Source organism: Bacillus rossius, chromosome 3 (genome assembly GCF_032445375.1).
Source record: "Bacillus rossius redtenbacheri isolate Brsri chromosome 3, Brsri_v3, whole genome shotgun sequence".
In the NCBI taxonomy this organism is placed as follows: domain Eukaryota; kingdom Metazoa; phylum Arthropoda; class Insecta; order Phasmatodea; family Bacillidae; genus Bacillus; species Bacillus rossius.
Window position 1 is genome coordinate 96,530,367 of NC_086332.1, and position 24,670 is coordinate 96,555,036.

The 24,670-nt window shown below is 37.0% G+C and overlaps 1 protein-coding gene across 1 annotated transcript in view; it reads left to right on the top strand.

Annotated features, from left to right (window-relative positions):
- The window catches only part of LOC134531057 (exocyst complex component 4), a 144,321-nt gene that overhangs the window by 72,087 nt on the left and 47,564 nt on the right, over nucleotides 1-24,670 (top strand). The window contains exons 10-11 of the mRNA XM_063366571.1: nucleotides 2,597-2,817; nucleotides 11,106-11,340. Of these exons, the coding sequence (XP_063222641.1) occupies nucleotides 2,597-2,817; nucleotides 11,106-11,340 (456 nt within the window). The remainder of the gene's footprint in view (nucleotides 1-2,596; nucleotides 2,818-11,105; nucleotides 11,341-24,670) is intronic.

A 24,670-nucleotide genomic window follows, 5' to 3' on the forward strand; every position in this document is an offset into this window, starting at 1 on the left:
AATATTCGAAATCGGATTCATACCTCAAAAATTGCCAGGGATTCAAATCAGATTTGAACCGAACTGAAAATCAAGGATTCGTGCATCCCTATGATGTTTCAACGCCAAACTCCTCAACTTACTGCTTGCCTGTTTTTCCTTTATCCACTACTTCAAGGATTTTTATTTATTCTGCCAACAATAACACAACACGTTTTCTTTTAGATGACATAATGCACAGAAAAATAAAACACCTGCACAAAACAAAAATGTACATGGAAGAAGGAATGAATAACAACAAACCAGTCTGAGTGAAGGACACAGAAGAACTAACTGGCAACTGGCACTGACAAAACGAACAGTGCTGGCTTGATTGATGACTCATCATCTGTGTACGCAGTAGTCACTACAATACACTCACTGTAAAAAGAGTATAATAAAGCACTGATATGTCAGTAAAAACTGATAACTGTTGAACGAAAAAACATAACTCATTGGTTTGATAAAATATTTTTTTTTTTTCTCAAAGTGATCTGGATAGCTGGAGTACGGATAATTGGAGTTCTACTGTACCTGTATGTGGTACGAAACAAACTAATTTTCTTACAATATTATTATGTTAAATAGTTAGTATTTTTTTATCTTGGATGATTCGTTCTGCTACTGTTTCGGACTGATGTGAAATAACTTTGATAATTTATTATTAGACACAAAATTTTATAGTTTTATTTTTACCCCAATTTCATTTTTAAAAAAGGAGATTTTGGTGTTATTATTTTTAGTTTTTATGAATGCTGTTTGTTCATGAAGATAGCACCATTTTCAAGGATACTTACTTTACCAATACAGTGTCATTTTGACATACACGATGTATTTTTACAGTATAATAATTTGTAATAAGCATGTCAAACTACTGGTAAAAATAAATCACAAAGTATATATGTTTTTTTTTTTAAATTTACCAATATCATTATGTAAAAATTAGTTACAAATAACAGTTGCATTGTAAAAAAATTAAATCTATTAAGAACATACATTTTGGTACCAACTCCACGCAAAATAATTTTCATGTTAAATATATTAAAAGATTAAATTTTTTTTTAATCTGAGTTTTGTTTGATTAAATATGCAAATTAATTTATTTTTTCCCATTTCGGTGTTATATGGTGTATTGACATCATTTTTGGTGTTATTTAATTTTTATCAGTATTTACCATTTAATCTTGTCCCTATTTATTATGTGTTTTAAATGCTGAATAAAGTGCTTGTTTATGATCACGTGAATGTTTATATGCTACCGTTAATAGTTTTGATCTTGAACTGCTGAAAATGGTGCATTTTCTGAAGCGTGCATGAATTGACTTACTTTGAAGCGCAGAGCTTTCTTTGAAAATTGTTTGTTACAAACAATTTTGACACGTTAACATGTATACTTCCACAGTAAATTCGGGAAACGGAATAAAGTTATTTCCAGACTCACGTTTCGGGAGAGAATCTTTTCATCGGAAAATTGGGATCTTGGGATCTTGCCCAATTCTTATGAAAACAACTATTTTGTTTTATTAAATAAGTACATATTACCAATAGCTTTTCTGAAAATATATAATTGTAAGTAGAATATTAGTATAATTAGTTTAGTTATTCTTTATTCAATGCATTATATAAATTAATGCATTCTATAAATTAACATGGCATTTGGTTTTCCATGCATGATTTTTCACTCATGACATTTATTTCTTGCTCAAAAATGTTTCCTAAATCACCCAAGAATTTTGGTGTTCATACCTCATATTCAAAATTATTTGGTCAAGTTAAAGTGGTGTAGGGCTGCAAAAGTGGTTGAAAATAGGCACTTCATGAATAGTGAACAGTTATAAATTACAGTAGTTTATTTTTAAGATAAGTTTTATAAGTACATATATAGAAGATGTGTTATTTTTTTCACTTGTTTAATTTTAGTTAAACTTATCATCCCTAGTCTCCTTACAAAAATGTTCACCAAAAAAAGGTCTGGACCTAGTCTCAAAGAACTCCCACAAGTGAATGCACTCTGCTACTGCCCTGCTGCCCACTGCTCGCAATTTGCGAAGAATTAATAATCATTCATTTATGTGTCACATAGGCTTCAGATAGTAAGTATTTATTGGCTTTAGGGGAGTTAAAAAGAGGGACGTCTCACCTACACAAACTATGTTATAGCACCCAAAAATGGAATTTTCCACCTTTCCTCATGAAAGTTTTGGCTGTAAAGATTTCTGTGTTACCTGGGATCAAATTTCAGTTCTGGCTAAAATTGTAGCATTTAAATTTTTCTACAATTGTTGTGTAATATTCTGTGGAATTAAATTTTTGTTGCAAGAACAGAACACTTTTACTGTACCTGTCTTTGAGTTATTTCCCGATTTTAATAAATGTGTGTAAAGGTGTGAAATAGTTTTTTTTTTTTTTTTTTTTAATTTTAAGAAGCTTTTTACTGGACAAATAAAGTTAAAAGTCAATATGAACTGGTTTGCATTAAAACTACATATTTAATTTTGTCAAGATTGTAAATACTATTTTGCATTAGCACTTGTATGTATGTGGCGGAGTGTTGCCAGGAGTGTTGTGTGTCGCACAGAGCACCGTGAAGGTGGAGAGCTGCATCCAGGACCTGCGGCAGCTGATGCAAGCCCTGCCCGCGTATGCCGAGCACTTCCTCTCCATCATCTGCAGCATATTGCGCAACTACCGCGAGACCTGCCAGGCAGCCTACCGCGGCATCGTCCAGCCCGACTCCGAGGACAAGCGCGTCTGCAGCGCCGCCTGGCTCAAGGACGAGGACATCAGTCGCTTCATCAAGTGAGGCCCCTCCCTCTCGCTGCAGCATTGCACTTTCATCCTCAACGCGCCTAAAGAAGTACATGTAGATCATGTGAACGGCTCCTTTGTCAGTTCGACAAGTACGCCATCTGCTATTTAGGGTGTCCACGTTCTGAAAGTCAGGGAAACTCAGGCAAGTTATAATTGGTTGTGAAAGTAAGGCAATTTACTTGAATTCCTGGAAAAGTTATGGAAATTCTCCCAGGGGTAGTTATTTGAAGAGAAAATGTCATGCTCCTGTGATCTTTTTTTTTTTTTCAGATAGTGTGATTCTTATGCAAATTTATAACTTTGGTAAAAAAAAAAAGAGAGAAATTATTTAATTGCGGTGTGTCGTAAGTGTGTGATTAACTCTCCTGTGTTTGTTTTTAATAAGAATGTTACGAGTAAGTATAAATTGTTTAGTTAAAATATATGAGCAGTGCGTAAAAAGCACTATGAATGGCGCCTGCCTGGCTGCCGATCCAGTCACCCAGCCGCAGCTGGCGCCGGCGAGTGACGTGATTTGCTGCGCTGGCATTCGGCTGGAGGAGGGGAAATATAAAAATAAACCAGCCAGTATGTGTGTGTCTGTGAGTGCGTGTCGTTATGCAGGGTTGATGGTTCTCCCTCTCTCTTTACCCCACACTTTGTAAATGTCAGTGAACTGGCACAATCTCCACATGTCTATTTCAACAGGTTTTTAAGATGCAACAGTGACCCAACATAATTTTTTTTTGCGTGAGATTCTTCAATTTTAAATGCAGCATTCCATGAGAAAACTACAGCCATCGTTAGGGACCCCAGAAAATGGTAAATAAAACTGGCTCATTTCGGTGTAAAAAAATGACAAAAGCGGTGCAAAAAAATGACAAAAGCGGTGCAAAAAAACCTGTGTAAAAATTAGCAAGCGGTGCAAAAAATCAGTGTAAAAATAAGCAATCAGTAGAGACCCCAAAAAATTGTGAAAAATTTATGCCATTGGCGGTGTAAAAAAACCTCACAGCCTTACTGCTTCCTTATTTGCCTGGCCAATTTTTGGGACATAAGTTTCTCTAAGAGTGTTGGCTGATGATGGCAAATCCCCTGCACCTAAAATGTATACATAACTTACAATTAGGGATGGGATTTTCGAATCTTGGATTCGTCGAATATACCGAATCCTATGGATTCGAGGATTCGTAGGATCCGAGGTGGGATTCGAGGTGGGATTCGAGGTGGGTTTTTAAGAGTTTTAGGTAGTAATTGAAAATTGTAGTGCTGGGCGAAGTTTGAAAATTTTGAACCCGAACCGAACCCTTACGTTCGGTTCGGTTCGAAACCTCTTAAAATATATTCGAAAAACCGAACGTTCGTTTAAAAAAAAAATAAGTTTTTCTAATTTTCTAACCCCCATTTGAGACCATTCACAAAACAGCTCAACAAAATTCTATTACTTGTAATATTCCGACTTTTATCGCATAATCGTCGCCTCAACAGTTTCAAGCGCAGACAAAATAAAAATAAAATTATTAATCGTCGCATAACTCGCATAGCATCTTTTCATATGGGCGCGCTTTGTTTTTTGATTACTTTAGAGAATTTTGTATGCATTTGTCGTACTACGTAATATAAACTATCGTACAAATGCCAAAGGTATTGTATATTATACCTTTAGCTATAGTGCGTATACGAGAAGTGTTGTAAAATCACCAAACATTGCGTACCCCATACGTTAAACTAAAGCGCTTGTACGAGAACTCTCGTATTTCGGCAAAACTAACGTGATCAAGTTAACACAAGACAAATGCGGTAGGAAATGATTACGTAAATTACGTATTTTAAATTACTGGGATGTATTTATTTTCTTTGGCCTTTTTGGTCATAACAGTCAGGTAATGAAAATATTAATATAATCTTGTGTATTAAAAGTACTGGTCCAGTAAATGTTACAGTACGGTACTAAGTTGACTAGCGTAGTCGCGGCAGCCATCATTATTTCTCGTGTTTTCTTTTTTCCGACGCAAATTTCTATAACCACACTTTTTACGTTACGTTTACAATACTATTGTTCTTGAGGTGATTTGCGATGAGCAGGCTAACGTCGTTGAAGTTTTACAAATGGAGAAAAGATAATGACGACCCGGATGACCCAGAACCACCCCAAAAAAACCGTCTAAAGTTTCTTCTAACGAGCAGCATTCTTCCAAGAAAACAGCAACTGCAGACAGCGGGTTTTGTAATGTAGATAGGTAACTTAATTCACATTCGCCTTTTTTTGATGTCCTATTAAAAAGTTTTACTTATTAAAAATGTTAGGTTATGTCTACCACAATAATATGTGGATAGGTAACTTAATTCACATTCGTCTTTTTTTTTATGTCCTATTAAAAAGTTTTACTTATTAAAAATGTTAGGTTATGTCTACCACAAAAATATGTTATGTGGCCTTATGCTGAATGTTCGTCATCTTTATAATATTTTTTTAAAATGAAGGTTAGTGTACACTTAAAAAGGAATATAGTCTTTTTGAAATTTAGATGTAACTTCTTCACGAATTAAAAGTTGGTATATATATATAAGCTAAGCTATATAATGTTTTAATTTTACATATGGATGGAGAACCTTTCTTTCTCACCACTCAGTTAAAGACCAAAATGCTGGTCATCGGTTCATTTTAATTGAAAACAATTATTTCTGTATGAGGTTCGGTTCGGCTCGGTTCGAAACCAGAGAACTGAGGTTCGTCCAGCTCTAGAAAATTGTAGGTATACCTAAACTATATTATAAAGTTAACGGAAATGGCACAAACATAAGATAAACTACGCTGCATTTTGTCAATTAGCATAACTACTCTATCATTTCCAACTTTCAATAATATAACATTGCAGAAAAAAACGTAACTTTTTTTAAATGGTGTTTGTTATACAAACGTATTTTATTGAAAACATAGGAAGGATTAATTTAACAGAGAATTAGACAGATGCAAACTTACGTGTGTGGTTTTTGAAGTTATTTGTCTCTATTTTATATCAGGTGTATACACTATGCACTTATTTTATAATTTTATAAATACACATGTGATTTTTTTTAATACATAGGCCTATGTAATTTTTTAAAATAAATGTGTGATTTTTTTTAATAACATGTGGTGAAGCGAAGTGTGGGACTGGGATTCGAGATTCGATGACAAACACTGAGGATTCGAACAAGGATTCGGATTCGACCAAAATGTGGATTCGTCCCATCCCTACTTACAATATACTTATAAATAGGTAGCATTTATAAGGTTATTGCTGAAAAATATTAATGGGCTAATTTATTCAAAACAATTCTTAGTCAAACCTAACCTAACCTTTTCTAGATTAGGTACTGCTGGATTACAGAGTCAAACCATCAATCAATCAGTCAAAAATATATTGTGGTGTGCTCACCATTTCACAATGCAATCCATCCTATTTATGTGTTTGTTAATCTGAGGTACTTGCATATTTATTTGAAGTAAAGGTAAGTTAATCGATAATATTGTAGGCCTACATATGCTTATGAACTTTTATTAGAGGGGGAAAACATTTCTAAATAAATAAGGCTAACCTTCAACATGGGTGTTACACCATTCCCTCATAGCTGGATGATCAGCTTTTTCCAAAGGAATGTTAACTTACAGCATCATATTAACAAAATCAGAAAAAAAATTCTTGTTTTCTGCACTTTCAGGCTTGTTTGCTTTATTCACGCTGTCGCCTATCGAGATTTGTTTAGACACGGTAGAATACTTGACAAAATAATTGTCTTTTTTGTTTTGTTTTGTGTGTGTGATTTGCCACATGATTTTTGCACGTGTCTTTGCGTGTACAATCAACCCGCACGTTGCAGAACTTGCACATCATAATTTTGTCCCGCTGATCAAAAATATAAAATCATCCGATATTATCTCTCTTTCGCGATCAAACATTGTCGAAGTTTTCGATATCTTAGCCACAAATTCAATTGTATCATAAAACTTACAAAATGTGGACGGTAGTTGTAAACACTCACAGAAATGTGCACGCAAAAATGACTGCCATCTTAGCTCGATGCGATTAAATTAGGTTAGAAAAATCGACACCAGTGCGCCTTGCGGCAGAAACGACCATTATTCAAAACACGAAAACTGTGGAGTCAATTTGTTATGTTGGTAGTGCGCACATATCGATTGTTGACCATTTTTACATTTTGTTTTCATTTGCGATGGCAATATTTACTGCTTGTAAACAGAGTAATAAAAATATGTGGATTTCAGTAACGTGTCAAAACGAAGATAATATCACGGCACTAGTCTTTCAGTCTATGTTTATTTCACGCCTATGTTTATGATGGCGTAAATAAATAGAACTTACGACATAAGGACATTATTTTGTGCGAAAAAGCGTGAATTTCGCGATTATGTCAAAATCAAAGGAAAGTCGCAAAATTCGTTTAAAGTATCAAAATTTCACGTTATTTCGTGAATTTCGCGCTTCACCATTTTTCGGGGTCTCTAGCCATTGTTAAGGCTTTGAAAGCCGCACTTCAAAGCCCGGCTTTTTACATTCTTCAGCTTGAATTTCTCACTGACTGTAACATACATGCTAGTTTTTAAAAAAGAAACTGACAAGAAAGGGTAGCTTGCTGTTTTTTTGTCTGTTCTGGAACAGGACTGGTTAAAAAAAAAAAATATAATAGCTGGGAAGGGATACACCTTTTGTTATTAGGAGTTGTAAAGAAGTAATGGTGAGGGGGAGAAAAGTGGGCTCAAGAATTCTGCCTAACTCCCTCCTACAGTAATAAAGTAGCACAGAAAGCAGTCAAAAAGAGGATCGAGGGGTAACACAAGTGTCGTATCTCTTGTGCACCAATGCGCAGAGACAGGGAACAAAGACTTCTCTTGTATTCTACTGTAGACAGATACAGTAAAACTTGTTTAAGACGTTCCCGCATAATACGTTTTCCTGTTTATTAAGTTCACAAAATTATTCCCTTGATCACTTCCATATATTCCTATGTTAATTTTTACCATTCATAACGTTTGCATTAATAGATGCTTCCCGCATATAACGTTCAGCGTTTGTGGGAAAAATAAATGAAATAATTTTTATCTTTAAATTTTTAAACTCTACTTATTTTTAATTTTCAAAAGTTAACTTATTTCTGAACGATAACAAAATTATTTGAACTTGCACAAGACCGTCAAAACCTTTGCAGACGCCGCACGCCAATCATCTGCTTGCATTGAGATGCTGTTCCATCTGCACACCATTTCCCCCATTCAAGGCAGAAAATCTGACGAATGAGAAACGTGCACGGCTGTCGAATCCTGTGCCACACGCCGCATGCTATTACAAGTTTTATCTTCGACCAATCATCTGCTTGCATTTGTATAGACTAAGAGTCTATTCCATTTACATGCCTTTTTTCCTATTCGTGTTATAACACGTGATGAATACGCAGCAAGCCATATTTACTACCAGCCATTTCTCTTTTTTAGTTTTGCGATCTTTTTAGGTGTGATTTTAAGGTTATCAAGCATAATAAATATTTTGTGTTTTGGCAAACAGTGCATAATGGCATCTACAAATAGTAGAGGAACCATTAAACGCAAGGCATTGTCGTTTGAAGAAAAACTGAAAATAATATCAGAAGTTGATGCGAATCCTTTGATACCAAAAGTGAGTATGGCAAAAAAAAACTTGGGATGCCGCTGTCTACTTTGAACGGAATCATGATGAAGCGAGACCAACTTTTGGCCACTAATGTTTCGTCAAAGTGTAAAAAAATTAAAATTGGTAAATACGAAGAAGTAGAAATTTTACTCTTGGCGTGGTTTAAAGAACAGAGGGCACTTGGAATTACAACGAATAGCCCCATTTTAAGATAGAAAGCTGTAAAAATAGCACATAACCTAGGTGTTGAATTTCATGCTTCGAATGGCTGGCTCGACAGATTTAAGAACAGAGTAGGAATTCTCTATAGAACTGTAAGTGGAGAATCTGAGAGTGTGTGTAATGATACTGTCCAGAGTTGCATAAACACAAAGTTTAAAAGTTTAAAAGCACCAGCAGATGACATCCAGGGCTCAGAAGTTGCCATAGGGCTGAAAGAGGTGGTTCATAATTGGACACCAGATGTACAGAGGCAGCGTGACAAGCCTAGGTATAAACTGTGGACATACCAAGAGGAGAAGAAGAAGGGGTTGATGCCATGATGCTAGCCTAGACAGTGGCAAGGGGTCAAGAGAGAGGCAGCAGTCGCAGATGTAAACTGTGCGTGACAAAGGCGCAGGTTTGCAGGAGCATGGTGCAGGAGCTGAATAACAGACACTGTATGTGAGCAGAGGCGCAGGTAACCATGAAACGCTGCTGGGACAGCATGGGAAAGGGGGTCTAGAGGAGTGCCGGGCAGGCTAGCGCTGGGAAGCAAGCTGTGGCCTAGGCTGACAATGAACAAAAGTTCAAATTCACACCAAATATGAGTATATTATTAAGAAAAGTTTTTAAATTTCCTGGTGTTCCTTAAAATGTTTTTCATCAAAAAAATTTAATTGTGCCAAAAAATTAACTAGGTAATTAGTGGCACGAAGGAATGTTAGAAAGACTTGAGGTGATTGATGTTCTCCAACAACAGCATTTTACGTGAAGTCTGCTGTATTTTCACCAAAAAATGTTCAGCTAAGATTTGCTTGGTACCGTGATTATATTTATGGTTCTCTGTGCTGGTTAAATTGCAGAGAACCAGATTAACCGGGAAAATGGACCAACACATCAGTATTTATTTTATAACAATACCTGGGTGCCAATGTATGTCCGTCACCTGTCAAATTTTCTTAGCCTATCCCTATATAATGAACAGAGTGTATTGAAAGCCTAGATGGGGGCAACGGGTCAAGAGAGAGGCAACAGTCATAGCTCAGCACCAGGTTCTTAGATAAAAGAGGGGGAGTACATGTGTGCATGTACTGGGAATATAATGCAGGTGTCAACCATGCATGACATACACCACTTATTTTATCTCCAATGCCTGTGTGGTTGTGTGGAAGGCACCAGCATGTTTTCTTTTTTTACTTTCTTGTGATGTGAGTCGACCATTTTTTTGAGCTGTCACATAAACATAACCAGTGGCATTTAAATACTTCACTAGGAGGTTAGGGAGTGCCTGCATGTGTATCATATACATAGCCAAAAAATGGTGCTGACAATTCTAAACCATTTTTAGCTGCTTGGCTGGTTCTATTCTCTGGTAAAAATGCAGTAGCTGACAGCGGATGTCATTTGTGGCCCTGAACAACAGCTTTATTTCCAACTTTCATATATTCTGCTTTAAGAATAGTCTTCAGAATCTTCGAAGTAATTTAATTTGCAAGTGGAAGAAAATAGGCTTTGATTCAACTTTCCAAAGCTTTGCACACCCCAACTGATATGTGACAATGTAGTTATAATTTAGTAGTACTTTAATTGAATCAAGTAACTTTTTCTTAAAAACAGTTTGAGAATAAGTTGTGAACTAAGGAAAACCTGGAAATATTGGCTAATTTTATTTTATTGAAAGCTTTTTCCAGTGTGACCCTAGGGTGGGTTAGCGAAAAAAAGAATAATTAAAAATAATAATTTATTTCTCCTCTATACAACTTAAAACATTAAACCGTTAATATTAATGACACCTTACAGTTATATTATCTTTTTTTAGGTAATTGTTTGGTCAGATTAATATGCATGATTCTGTCAAAGTACCAAAATGATACCTTCTTTAGTTTCAACACAGTGTGATGATTTGGACGATTTTTTATCAGTTATAAAATAAAATTATTTTGTTTAAAATGTGTCCTGTCCTGTAGTCAAGCTGCCTACTTGTATTATTATGTTGTATCAATGTCACGGTGACAGGAAGGTAATTACAGTCAGAAACAAACATGGGCCAAGGATAATGGAAAAGGCGTTGGATAATGGGAATAATGTGAAATGGTGTGGTTTAGTGAAAGCAAGGAAAACCAAAATGAAGATGGCCAGACCAAGAGTTGCACCTTGGTCTGTGGAATTGGAGTCCACTGCCACCTCTCTTAAGTATTTGTGTGCAGTGAGTGCAGACATGGGCATGGTGTGAGTCCACTTACACCTTGCTGCATATGTTGTGTGCATTGAGTGCCGACAAGGGCGTGGTGCGAGTTCACTACCACCTCACTGCGTATGTTGTGTGCGGTGAGTGCAGACAAGGGCGTGGTGAGAGTCCACTTCCACCTCGCTGTGTATGATGTGTGCTGTGAGTGCAGATGGGCATGGTGTGCGCTCATGCCGCAGGTCGCTGCCCAACTGGGCGGACCTGCAGGCCCACAAGGCGGCGGCTCACCGCCGGCGGTGGCCACTGCGGCGGGAGGAGACCACGGAGGAGGAGAGCCCCGAGGACGTGCGGCAGCGCAACATCAAGGAGGCGGAGATTCTGGCCAGCAACCTGGGCGAGGGGGGCGTCAACGCACATGAGATCCTATCTGATGTGTGTCAGCTCAAGGGTCTGGCGCAGTTGCAGGAGAGCATGGTCAGTGACATTCCCGGCATGTTACTCTGTGTCACTGTGACCCCGATTCACCAGAAAACTCTATATTCGTGCAGATAAAATGTACCATTTTTACATTTTGACCTCAACACTGCTTTCATGTTGTCTCACCCTCTTCGCCGATGTTACACTTCTCTTTGCTTGCGGGATTCTCAGAGCTCTGGAACTGTCGCAGGACTTGCTCGGAATCTACTCAGAACTCCCGCGAAGGCCGGCATCGCTGATTAAGTAGTCATGGGTCATCTTTGCAGAACCGACGAGAGCAGCGGTAACAAGTCGCGTCATCCCGGGCCGACCCGACTCCCGAACAGACCAGAAAAGCAGCATCAATTCGCGCCACTCCGCACAGCGGCCCGTGGAATTCCCCAGGCCGCTCAGCGATTGATAACAGTGCCAAGGCGTGATGTCGCGCGGGGTGTGAAGGGGGGAGGGGGATAGCGACGACCCTTTGATTATGGCCGGGCATGCGTGGCTACCCTTATGTCAGTGGACCCCATGTGACACGGCGCATTATGACAGTGGCCTGGCAGGGTCGCCAGCTAGTTCGAAACCTGGCGCGTGTTGCGGTCCGGTTTGCATTCGTAACAATATTTATAAATGATATCACTCGGGCTATGAACCACTCTGTTGGTATTTTTTGCTAATGACCTAAAAATATACAGGAAAATTGCAATAATTAATGATTGCTTCTTATTGCAAAATGACATTATAGAAGTCGATAATTGGTGCAAAAAAATTTGTTTCACCAAATAAAGATAAAACAAAAATAATATCCTTTATAAGGAAATATCAACCTGTCTAATTTAACTACCTATCAGAAAACACTTTACCGTGTTTTCTCGCATAATGCTCATACTTTTTATTCTAAAATCAAGTTTGAAAAGTTGGGGTGCGACGATTATGCGGAAAAAAGTTTTTTTGTTAGATAAGGTTATTCATAAAAACAAAACCAATTCATGGAAAGTACGTTTATTTAAAACGTGAAGTATAAAAGAGCACGCCAAACAATTTAAATTAATAAGTCATGCAACAAGAACCTTTCAACTTCAAATAGAAAAATAAAATCTGTGATCCAAATGCAAGCCGAACGAACGCGTAACTATCGCCGTATACACACCACGAAAGAGTGTGGGCTATCAGATGTAGTTAACTCGGCACTCAACCGAGAGCGCGATCTGCATGCACTCGGTGAGATATCGATATTGGGCTACGTGTGCGCGCTCTATACGGGAAGCAACATAACCAAACATTAATGATTGCAACGAGCGCTGGCTACATTTTTGTAAGCGGACGTAAAGATGAACGTTATAATGTTTATAAACATTTTTAAAAGAAAATTTACACATCAGACAAGTACATTTTTCCGTTAATTAAATAAGTAAGAGGTAATGTCCGAATAAATATTAGATTTCTGTTTTAAAATACATTGTTTTATACGGAAAAAATAACCACACAAAGCGCTCCGAATCTATTAGCGGAACCAAAAACATCATGCGACGTTTACGCGAGAGGTTTTTTTTAGGGATGGGGCGACCGAATCCAATATCCGCCGAATCCGCCGAATCCTAGGGATTCGAAGATTCGGCGGGTCTGATATAGGATTCGTCAAAGGATTCGGTTTTTTACTATTTACGGGGGAAAAAAAATACAGTAAAACTCGCTTACGAGGTCCCGCATGGTATAGGTTTTTCCGTATAAAGCGTTTAAATTGCCCGAGGTCTCATCATTTACGCCATTAAATGTGTGATATAAAGTCCGTTAAAATTTTTTCTGAAACTTCCTGTCTCAAATAGTAATGGCGAACGTAAATATGAAGAAAAGACAAATGAACAACAACATACGAAGAAATAGATGATGTACCATAACTACAGTACAAACCCAATAGATATTTTAAGATAATTACCATAATAAGAACTAAAGATTCTTTGTAGAATACCATAATTACTACAGAAGCCTGATAGCTACCATATTTGCACTATAGTTACCGTAACAACAGAGATGTATATTTACCGTGATAGTAATGTATTATTTATTTATGACATATTAAATTAAAGAACATTGTTGAAAGAAAAAAAATGGATTTTAAACCTTGATATGTACGGTTGGCACATTTTGCTAAGAAATAATGCGATGTGAAAGAATGCAGTACTACTACGAAAAGTGAAAATGGTACTCGTGGATTTTTAGGTTATGGCAGTCTCTTTCGTTTTTCAGTAATATCGGCCGAAAATTAACAAGCGTACTGTATCGGAAGTTGGCAGAAATGCCGATTCAACTAAATATTGGCAAAATCGGCTTCTTCAATACAGCTCTACATTTAATGACATGAGTAAACATATTTCAGACTTCAGGATATTGAAAAAGACTTTAATTTCCATGTAGGTTTATGTGTGTATGTTTTTTTTGCAAGTGTAAATTGAATGAAGTAAAATGCTTTTATTTTTATTACTTTCAATTGATTAAACTTTAATGACAAGTTACAGATATTTATGACACTAATTTTGAGGTTAAGCAATTTTACTAAAGCATTCCAGCCAAGCAGGTTGCCAGCGAGAGATGCTTCTCTTCTGCTGGAAACACTATCTCCAATCGTAGAGCTAATTTAACTCCTGAACGTGCAGAACAAATTATTGTTCTGCATGATAGATTAAAGAACAGAATTTAATACTCTGTGACAATCTCTCTCAGAATTATTGTGCTGAAAAGTGGAAATGTTGAAACAATGTGAATGTACTTTTCAAACAACATGATTGTTGGTGCTAAGTTTGTTGAAACTCAGTAAGGACTCCAGAAAAATTGACAAGGATGAAATTTTCCCAAAGATATGTTACATTTACACAAACATATACTTGGTTATGTTAGTTGGATGATATTAGTTACTAATGAACCAATGGAAACAGGTAAGATTCAATGGAAAAAAATGTTACTTTTTTCTAGCAGTGCAAAATGTAAACACACACTGTAAATAGTTACCCAAAATTAATAAGCCCACTTCATTTTAATACTTTATTCAAACATTATACTAAGTTTAAGATAAAAATAATTTCCCAAAAGTGTAACTGTACCACTAAAGCTCGAGCTCGGCTCGAAGTAAAATTCTTAGGCTCAGGCTCACAGACCTCTAGCTTATTTATAGAAAAAATCCTAACCGCTAATCTGTACTAAAACTGAAATTTCTCAAGAAAATTTTTTTGTCACATTAGATATGTGGACATCATCTGTTAAAAGATTCGGGTTTGGGTTCGAGATTCGGCAATTCCAGTCGAGGATTTGAGTTAAGATTCGGATTCGAGGAAATCAGGATTCGCCCCATCCCTAGTTTTTTTTTATCCAAATTTTTAAGCCCAAAATAATGAGTGCGACGATTATGCAATAAAAGAGGGTAATTGCCAAATCTCTTTCTATTAGAGAACTTGGTGTCATTCTAAACTCTAAATTATTCTTTCATAAACATGTTAAAAATTTTATACTCTCTTCTCGTAAAACTCTTGCCTTTATTAAATTTATTACTTTTTATGCTACTAATCCGGATTCTTCCCTCTACGTTGCATTAATTATATCTAAGTTGGAATACTGTTCAATACTCTGGAATGGCATCAATATGACTGATATAAATAAACTAGAAAATATTCAAAATAGATTAATCCAACTAATAATTCTTAAGAACTTCCCTCCACCTAATCTGATTCCCCATGTTAAACGTAGAACTTCTTAGAGTCACTCTTTGTCCAAAATTGCTATAATTTTAAAATTAATTGTACATATTTTCTTTACAATACTGGGCTAAAAATTCCTCAATTAAATACCCGTTTACTTCAACATTTTATACTTGACATAACCTTAATGACCTCATCTTTAGTCTAATCTCCAACCACAATAAACAAATTATGAAATCTTGAAATCTAGAAGTTATTTACTACACTTAGGGCCCTTACACACGAGCGACTTTCTGTCGCTCTGTCGCTGCGACTCAAAAGTCGCTCTTAATGGAACTAATGCTTTGTAATTGACCCATGCACACGAGCGACTTTTTTGTCGCCGCGTCAGAAAAGTCGCAACGTGTTCCATTTCTGTCGCGAATCGCCGCGTCCAAACAGTCGCTGAGAGATCGCCAAGGACAATGGAACACACGTGTTTAAACCTGTCCCTTCACACGGGCGACAGAACTGTAGCTGCGACTGCCGCGTCAGTATAGCCGATACGCCAGAGCAGGGTGCTCGCGCCTCGTAGTAATGCATTGACACGACATTCAAAAATGAATATAGATTCGACACTGTTAATTTCTGAGGTAGAAACACGACCTGAACTTTATAATTGTGCATTAAAAAGTTATAGTGACAGAAATTTGAAAATGAAGTTGTGGGCAGATGTATGTAAGAATGTAATCAGAAACTGGGATGACCTGGGTGTAGAAGATAAGAAAGAGAAAGGTAGGAAATCGTATTTATTAAACAATTTAAATAATTATTGATATACAAATTACAAACAAGTGATAATTTCTTAATAGGTTTTACATTAAGGTTCTCAATATAAGTTTGTAAAATACTCTGTAACAAATAGCAATATTTGTTGTTGCTTGTTTTATATATCACTTATACCCACTGTTGTCTTTCATAAACATTAATTTTTAATTTATGTATACATTATATAGGCCCTATGCAAAATTGGTACAGTCATGCGTAAGTGAAAAACCTTGAATTACATTTGTAACATAAAAAATACATATAATTCACTTATATATGCCTGTAAATTTTAATGTAAAAACTTTCTGTGACTTTCAATGTCAATCCCATCATATTTTATCATACTGCCACGGTACAGAACCGTAAGCCGTTATGAAATACTCAGCAAAGTAATCTCTGTTAGCAGTACCATGCAAATTTCCCCTCACCCCGCACTGATGTATACTCTGCAGTGGACATTCGTACATAGTGTCTTCAAAGTGGATTCTTTCTTTTTTTCGTACATAGTTATGTAAAACACAACACAATTGAATAATTAACTGTGCACATTCTACGTTTACGTCTATAGCTTTATGAAAAACACGCCACTTATTAGCCAATATTCCATATGCACATTCCACCATTCGTCTTGCTCTTGTTAGCCTATAGTTAAAAATTCTTTTTTTCACACCAAGGTTTCTTTGTGGATATGGTCGCAGTACGTGTTGTGTTAAACCAAACGCCTCGTCTCCAACAATGACATAGGGCATACTAATCCCGTTATTGTCATTTGGCAGTTGTTTTGGAGGGGGGAAATTCATTTGATTGTTTTCTATTCCTTGGCTTAAAATATAATTTTTGAAAACATTAGAATCACTGCTCTTTCCATACGCACCAACATCAATAGCTAAAAAACAATTATCTGCATCAACAAGGGCAAGCAGTACTAAGGAAAAGAAATGTTTGTAATTGAAATACTACAGTAGAATCTCGTTATAGCGAGCACGGTAATAGCGAGAACACGGCTATAACGAGGTATTTTTGAGGAATTTACGGCGTGAGAGCTTGAAGCGCGCTTTTGTTATTTGTCTGCTTTATCTCCACCCCTCTCGCTCGCCACTAGACATCTTGCCGTTGACGCCTGTCACATTCTTCAGCCGTGCAGTCGCCACCTAAGTGCGTGGCTTTAAAGATAGAATCCCGTCCTTTCTTTATTTTATCAAACTTCCGTTAGTTATCTGTGCCGTGTGTAGACAAAGTTTGATATTGGAACAGAAACAATGTAAGAAAGTATTTTTTTACTAATTAGAAATATGTATGTTTTTGTTTTTATAATCGCGTATATTTTCACTTTTTTTTTTTGTTGTCATCTTAAAAGAGATAATATTAAAAAGACGCTCTAATGAGATTTAATTGTTTCTTGGTTAACAAAAACTATTAATTGTTTATATTCTATTTATTATTATTTACGCGACGTCATACTGTACGCGTACGCAATACGACTGGATTCGTTGCTGCAACATAACATAGCAAATTATGCGGTATCAGAAGTAACGAGTAACGTAACGATAGTAACGAGTACTAATTGTTATAGTAACGAATACATACGGGTACGCATTTTTTCGTTACTTTTACACCTCTAGTAGGCACTACCATGGTATTTATTTCCGAATCGCTAGGACAGTTTTCTTGCAACTTTTGTTTCGGTATTTGTTGGGGTATTTGTCCGGGAAAGGGGTGGTGATGGTTTGACTTTAATCCCAAATTTATTTTCTAAAAAAGTTGACAGGTTTCTTTAAATGAAAAAAGTATAGTGTTTCAGCGACTATTTCGTTTGAGGCGTACGTGCGTTGCCGCAGCTGCACTCCTGCTATTTTGTAAGGAATTAAATCGTCGCGCTACACTAGCACCACCTGTTAGCAACATCCCGAACCAACATGGCCGCCAGCAGACAGCCCGCGTCGGCAATAGATAGCAGGACAATGCTGCGTCGGCCGCGGGCTGAGATGCTATACTTACGTGGCGTGGTAGAGTATTCTGGTTATTTTGACGCAATCGGTGATCGCATCCGTACTTATGGGGTATCGTTTTAAAGAGAATTCACACATCTTTTACAGAAATTAAGATTTCGTTAATATAACCTGTTATTTTCCAATTATACAGGTTTAAACACAATTTTTATGCTATTTTTGGTTAATTTTTATTTTTTGGGGGCCAAAATTTGTCCAATTCGGTTATAGCGAGGAGACGGTTATAGCGAGGACACGGTCATAGCGTGGATCAAACCCGGAACCGTGACACCTCGCTATAACGGGACTCTAGTGTATTGGGAACCTGCGTTTCATGGGTTTACAATGCGGACATGCTTACCATCAATAGCCCCAGTACAATTTGGGAAATGTGTGTATTCATAGAACTGTAGAGCCACTTTCACCCATTCTTCTGTTGTTTTATTTGTCATGTAAATAGGAAGCAGCGTATCCCATATTGCCTGGCAAGTGTCTTTAACAATGCATCCTACAGTACTTATCCCCAAAAGAAACTCGTAGTGAAGCGAAGTAAAGGAGTTCCCTGTCGCCAAGTACCTGAAACAAAAATAAACATGCCAATATTTGATAAAATTTTTTCCTTTCAGGAGATGAGGTACAGAAATGGTAGAAGTCACTGAAAGATTGTTTTCGAAGGGAAATAGCATCGCAAAGAAAAGCTCCTACAGGATCTGTTACAGATACAAAACGACGAAAGTACATCTACTTCGATCAACTCCAGTTCCTGCTACCTTGTTTTGAAGAGCGGCAGACCACATCATCCGTTCCACGTGTCGAAGAAACAAGTAATGCTGCAGAAAATGACACAGAAACAGATGAAGCTTTTCAAACTCCGATTCAGTTGGAAGTAAAACAAAAACAAAACAAAATTAAAAAATATGAATCAAGTTCTTTCGAAAAGGATCTTTTACAATTGCTGGAAAAGAGGGCAATACAGGAAGATGATAAGGATGATGACAAAAGGTTTTTACTCTCTCTTCTACCAACTCTTAAAAGATTTGATGAAAGCGACAATCTACTTATAAGGGTAGAATTAATCAATACAATTAAAAGGGTTCAGAACGATATCAGCAAGAGGGAATGCCAAAATCTTCTACAGACTACTCCAGAACAATCACTTCCTTCCTTGCAGCAGTCAGGAAACAACAGAGTGAACATGTTGCAACAATTGCAGCCAACATGCTCTCATTGGTCTTCAACGTCTCAGCTTCATGCGACATCACCTGTGTCAGTAGAATCCTGCATTGGCAGCGAAAGTTCTGACATTTTGGATTTAGGAGCGTACAATCAGCTTAACACATTCTGATTACAAGTGTTTATCATGCAGTGTAATGACACTCATCTACATTTCATTAAGGTGTAACTAATATTAAGTAAAAATTTAAAATTGATCTTATTTCCTTGACGTAATAAAAGCTAATTTGCATTACATAATGTGAGTAGAGTGAATCATATTTCTTCAGTGCAACAGATCAAAAACACTTAAATGTTTTTAACAGACTAAGCATGTCGATGTAATTTTTTATGCAATGTATTTTGGACACTTTATTTTTGTTTTTTAAAGTTTTGTATTTTTCACTGTGAATACATTACTGACATAAGATTAACCCATTTTAATTTTACTAGCATCTGCAAAACTTTTATAAAAAAATGTTTTATAATGCAGGTGGGCATTTATTTCTATAGCCAGTATTGGATATATATATACAATTGTATGCTTTATTCGTTGAATACAACATACCTACAGTGAAGTAAACTGAGACTTCAGTTAAGCTAATAATTTTAAGTAATTAAGATGGTACAATTTTTCTTACCTTATCGTAACAGATAATCGTTCTTCTGGACCCACAGGTTTTCTCATGTTGGTTGTTTGGTATGTAATTTTTTGACCAACTAAAGCCAGAAGTTCATCAAAAGAATTTACAGACATCCTAAAGTAGTTAAAGAACTTAGAAGGATTACATCTCAGATCTTGATATATCTTGTGAAACTGTCCTTTAATAAGTCGCTGACTTACTAGCGGATGCACCCATCGCAGTCTTCGTTTTTTTCTTTTATCACGTGTGTTTCAAACAAGAAGTACAGAAAGGCATGCTAACTCTACGAAATCCATCTCGATACTGCGACAAAAAAAACGCTCGTGTGCAAGGTCAAGCGACTGTCGCCAGAAGCTGCGATTTTCTGTCGCTCAGTCGCTGCGACAGAAAGTAGCCAGTGTGTAAGAGCCCTTATTCCACTCACAATACTAGTAAATCTTCAAATATTTTTTTTATTTTTAATATCACATTATATATTATCAAGATTTGTTGTTATAGTTAGTCTTATTTTGAATTTGTAGTTTTTATAAGGTTTCTTATTGTATTTTCTACTATATTATTATACATGTGCTCGATATATTCTCTTTTATATGCTTCTTGATTATTAATGTTCTATTTAATCAGTCCTTAATTTTTATGTTTTTATATGCCATTGTGTATGGGTCATGTTTCTGTTTTACTAGTCTTTATGTTGATCACTGTAAGTATCTGGTATACTAGTCTTGGAGTGCTGGCGAACTGTGGATATGCCTACCTGCTGTGGTTTCTCGTCAGGTAGAGCTTGACATTGGTGCAGATGAGGGGGAATGTCCAGGTACTTGCAGAGACCATTTTTGTTCTGGTTTCTGTTGCTGTTTTATTTTTTTATTGCCTTTTATTTCCTGTTTTGTATTCTGTCTATGTGTCGTGCCCACCGCTAAAGCCCTCGGCTGTTGGTGGTCATGTTACAAACTAAAATAAAAAAATTAATAAAATAAAAATTAATTTTGCAAAATAATTCAGTTATATGATATTAAATATTTTCAGTTCACACTCAATTGTGTATAGTGTTTTGAAATAAAATAGAAAAAATTAAGTGTAATTAAAGCTAATGGTATAAACACCGTATACATGGTACCTATTTCAAAAGTTATGCTTTCACAACCCTTTAACAAATTATTATTTTCTCTTGGCCAACAGTTCTGAGGTATAGGGAAAATCGTTGCGCAACTTTGTTTTTTTTTATTTTTAAATACCTACTAAGTTAAAATGTTTTTAAGCAAGATTTTCTTTTAATGTTCACCAAATTTTTAGCCAATTTTTATATGTGGCAATATGCAATATTCTTTATCCTATTGTTTGGCAAAATAATGTGTAACTTCGCCAAAAGCCACCCGAGAACATACCCTAGAGGACCAGTGTAATGTGTGGCTGCTGTAAGGACCAAGAACCACTCTTCCTCTCCCTTTTCATCCACCACGACCTAGCGCCCCTTCTCTTCTTTTCCTTTTGTGTTCTCTTGACTTTATTTTTTTATTTTCATATTGTAAGATTGACGTCGTCCAGGGCTGCGCCCATCTGAGTCCAATGTGCCACCACCTCCCTCCCCTCCTGTTAATCCTCCCGGCTGACGTGTTTTTAAATAGCGCGCCACCGCAAGAGGGCGCTATAGAATCAGTGCTTCGCTCCCCAAGAAATAATAATACTGTGCAAATCTTTTGTTTTGTTCTCCAAGTGCCATGTGTTTTTATATCCAAATTGATTGTAATTTTTATGTATTTCGTTTACTAACCACGTCCGCGGCACGACGGGAAACAGGGTAACTGTTCAGGGTGCTTGGCGCAAAACACACACCCCCCCCCCCCCCCTCCCGCTACCTCTGCGGCCATTGCTCGCGCAGTCGCTTCCCGTCGCTACCTGAAGAAAGATGCTCCGTTCCGGCTCTCCGAGGACTTTGCCTTTGTGCGCCTATCGAGGTGGTTGGACCACAGCTGTGCCTGTCGTGCCGCGAGGCGTTTTCATAGAGCGATTGTGTTTGCGTGCTTCGAGTGTTGTCTGTCGGCGTGTGGGGCGCCCTGAGATCCCACTGCGTGGTTTTTATAAACAGCGTGCCCGACGCTGAGAGCAGGCCAGGTCATTGGTTAGGGTAATTGCTGAAGGGGGAAACGAGTCACGCCACCACACGGGCTACGTCACACCTGAGACAGAGTCTTCTCGCCGGGTCCGTGCCCCATAGACATTATGGCGCCCACTAAACGTACGATTTAATTCCTACCAAATCCCCCGACCATGTCAAGATGCACATCATCACTCCTTAGGGAGATTGCAAGGAATGTACACCATAAATAAAAAATAAATGACAACACAATACAGGATACAGAGATTAAATACAACAGAAACATAAACTACAACATAGACATAGAGCATCATTAAAATGGAGAGAGAAAAAATTTTAAATATTAATAAAATGAAACATACAACAGAAGAATTAAGATATGTATGAAAATAAAAGTAAAAGACCACAACAAGTTTAAGTTAACAGGAAATGAATGAAAAATATGTTTATCATATTTATTAAATATTTATTATTTATAGTTAATTATAGTTTTCTAATAAATAGTGTTTGCCATAATTAGTTGTTAATCTGAATAGGAGGTCATTGTTCCTGTTCAAGGTACATAAGATGAATAATATACGGCTATGGAATTGAACTCTTAGGCCTATGTTATCTAGTATATATTTACAACTGATTCTGGAATTCAAACAATATTTAACAAAAAATGAGTATGTGAATTCTAGAATCCAAAAGAGAAGTTAAAATCGGCACGGAAAATTTATTATAAATCATATTATCTTTTTTTTTTTTTTTTTTAATGTTTTCTATTTTGTCTATATCTGATTGAATTATACCATTCCAAAGTATCAAACATTATTCAATTTTTTAATCTAATTAGAGCTAAGTATAGTGAAAGAATGGAAGTCCACAGAAGTAAGTAGGGAGAGCGAGGGAGTACTGGGGCCAGAGTAAACAAAGCAACTGGTAGTTGCTCCAGGGTCCCAGAGGTGGGCTTGGCCACCCGGCCATGTGGTGACTCCTCAGGTGATGGTGGTTGTTCTTTAAACACCACTTGGCACACTAGACTTCTAACCTATGAATTAGCGAGAAAGCATAAATTATTATACGGAATTAAATTCACTTTAACACTAGAGATCCTTGCTTATTATGTCTATATTATACTGTTACACTATATGATTCCAGGATACGTAAACAACAATGATTGCTTTAAAAGTTTAGTTGCGAGTTGACTCTGGAAAATGTGACATTCTTAAAATAACTTAAAGTGTCTTAAAGCCAATAAACACTACGAGAAAACTACTCCGGACAAGGACTTGCTCCTCGAGACACTCATTCGCTTAACGTGTTAGGACTCACATGACGAGTTGACACTTGTTCTGCGGGATCTTGTCCTTCTGTCCTTCTCCGTCCATGTCTCCCGACTACTTAAAAGCTCCCACATGGGCTTCCTGGAATTGATCCATGAGTCACTCTTTGGGTTGGCGAGTCAACACTCACTTGCCTTTGCGTCTGGATGTCCAGATGTAGCAGATGAGTTCTTTTGCCACTAGTGCATATGGAATACTGCTGGTTCTCCGAGTCCCCACTTGCTCGAACCATCTACAGTATAACTCACTCTAGAGGTCTGATATTGATCGATATGGTGAGCCTTAAGGCCTCCATCATAATAATATCTGTGCATGCTGATCTCCATTACAATTCTGTGGTTCCTGTAATGCGAGTGTCACATCAATCGCCAGTCACTGACCAATCTAGCTTTTCGTCCATTGAGTAGGGTCTTGCTGCAAACTGTCATTCTGTTTTCTCTTAATCACCTTCCCTATAGTACCGTATTTACCAGCAGAATGGTCGCCCCTGCGTTTAGGTTGCACTTATAATTATTGGCCTAAAATCTAACATTTTCTTTCACAGTAAGGGTTGCCCTCAATATAACGATCACACCATATTTATGTCTTCCTTACAATTCCATTGATACAAGTGACGTGTTTGTGTTGGTGTCTCAGCTTATTGGCATGTAAGAAATACAGCACTGGTGTTGTTCCTTTGTTTTTCTTTGTTTGCTATAAGAGAGGGTGTGAGGCAATAGTCCTGCATCCACGTAACCCTCCACCCCCCCCCCCCCCCCGACACAATATTTAAGACCTCAACAATTTTTGCACTACCTAACAAAAAGATAAAGGAGAAGACCACTAATTTTTTTACCCATGTTTCTCTTCCGTCTATTGCATTTTTTTCGTTCCCATTGCTTTTGTGCAGAGAGAGAAGAGGCGGTAGGCTACTCTTTGTTAGATCCTTCTATAAAAACTAGCACACACACGTTACCGACAAACTTGTGAGTATTTGGAGGAATGGAAAAGTCATACTTCAAAACACCAATGACTGGCTGCAATTATACATGAAATGTTCAGTCGAAAGTGTGAGAAATCTCTCGCTAAAACAGTAATGCTTGAGCAAAGTTGCATCAGACACCTGTCATGATAGACACCTTAATTGTTTAGGGTGTCAGTTTCCAGGACATTTACAACGATGAGAGGGAGGAAGAACTGTCAACACTGCCACATTGCCTCACGCACACATGCATACATACTTATGCACACACATTCTCTCTCTCTCTTTCTCTCTCTTTCTCTCTCTCTCTCTCTCTTTTTTTTGCTAGTTCATTTTTTGATTTAACAGTTATGTTACTTGCTGGCGCCTACAGGGAGGATGCTAGACGTGTAATAACTGCGCTATTCATGAAGCTTTATACTACTGCCAAGATATTTTACTAAACAAATAATTACTCGTGGAGTTAAATTTATTAAAAACCAACATAGAGTAATTTTTTACTCACATATTCAACTACACAGTGCAATGATTTAATTTTTTTTAAATCATAAGTGAAAAACTCACATAATAATCGCACTAAATATTTTATCTAAAAAACAGCATGAAATGTGAGACCAATAC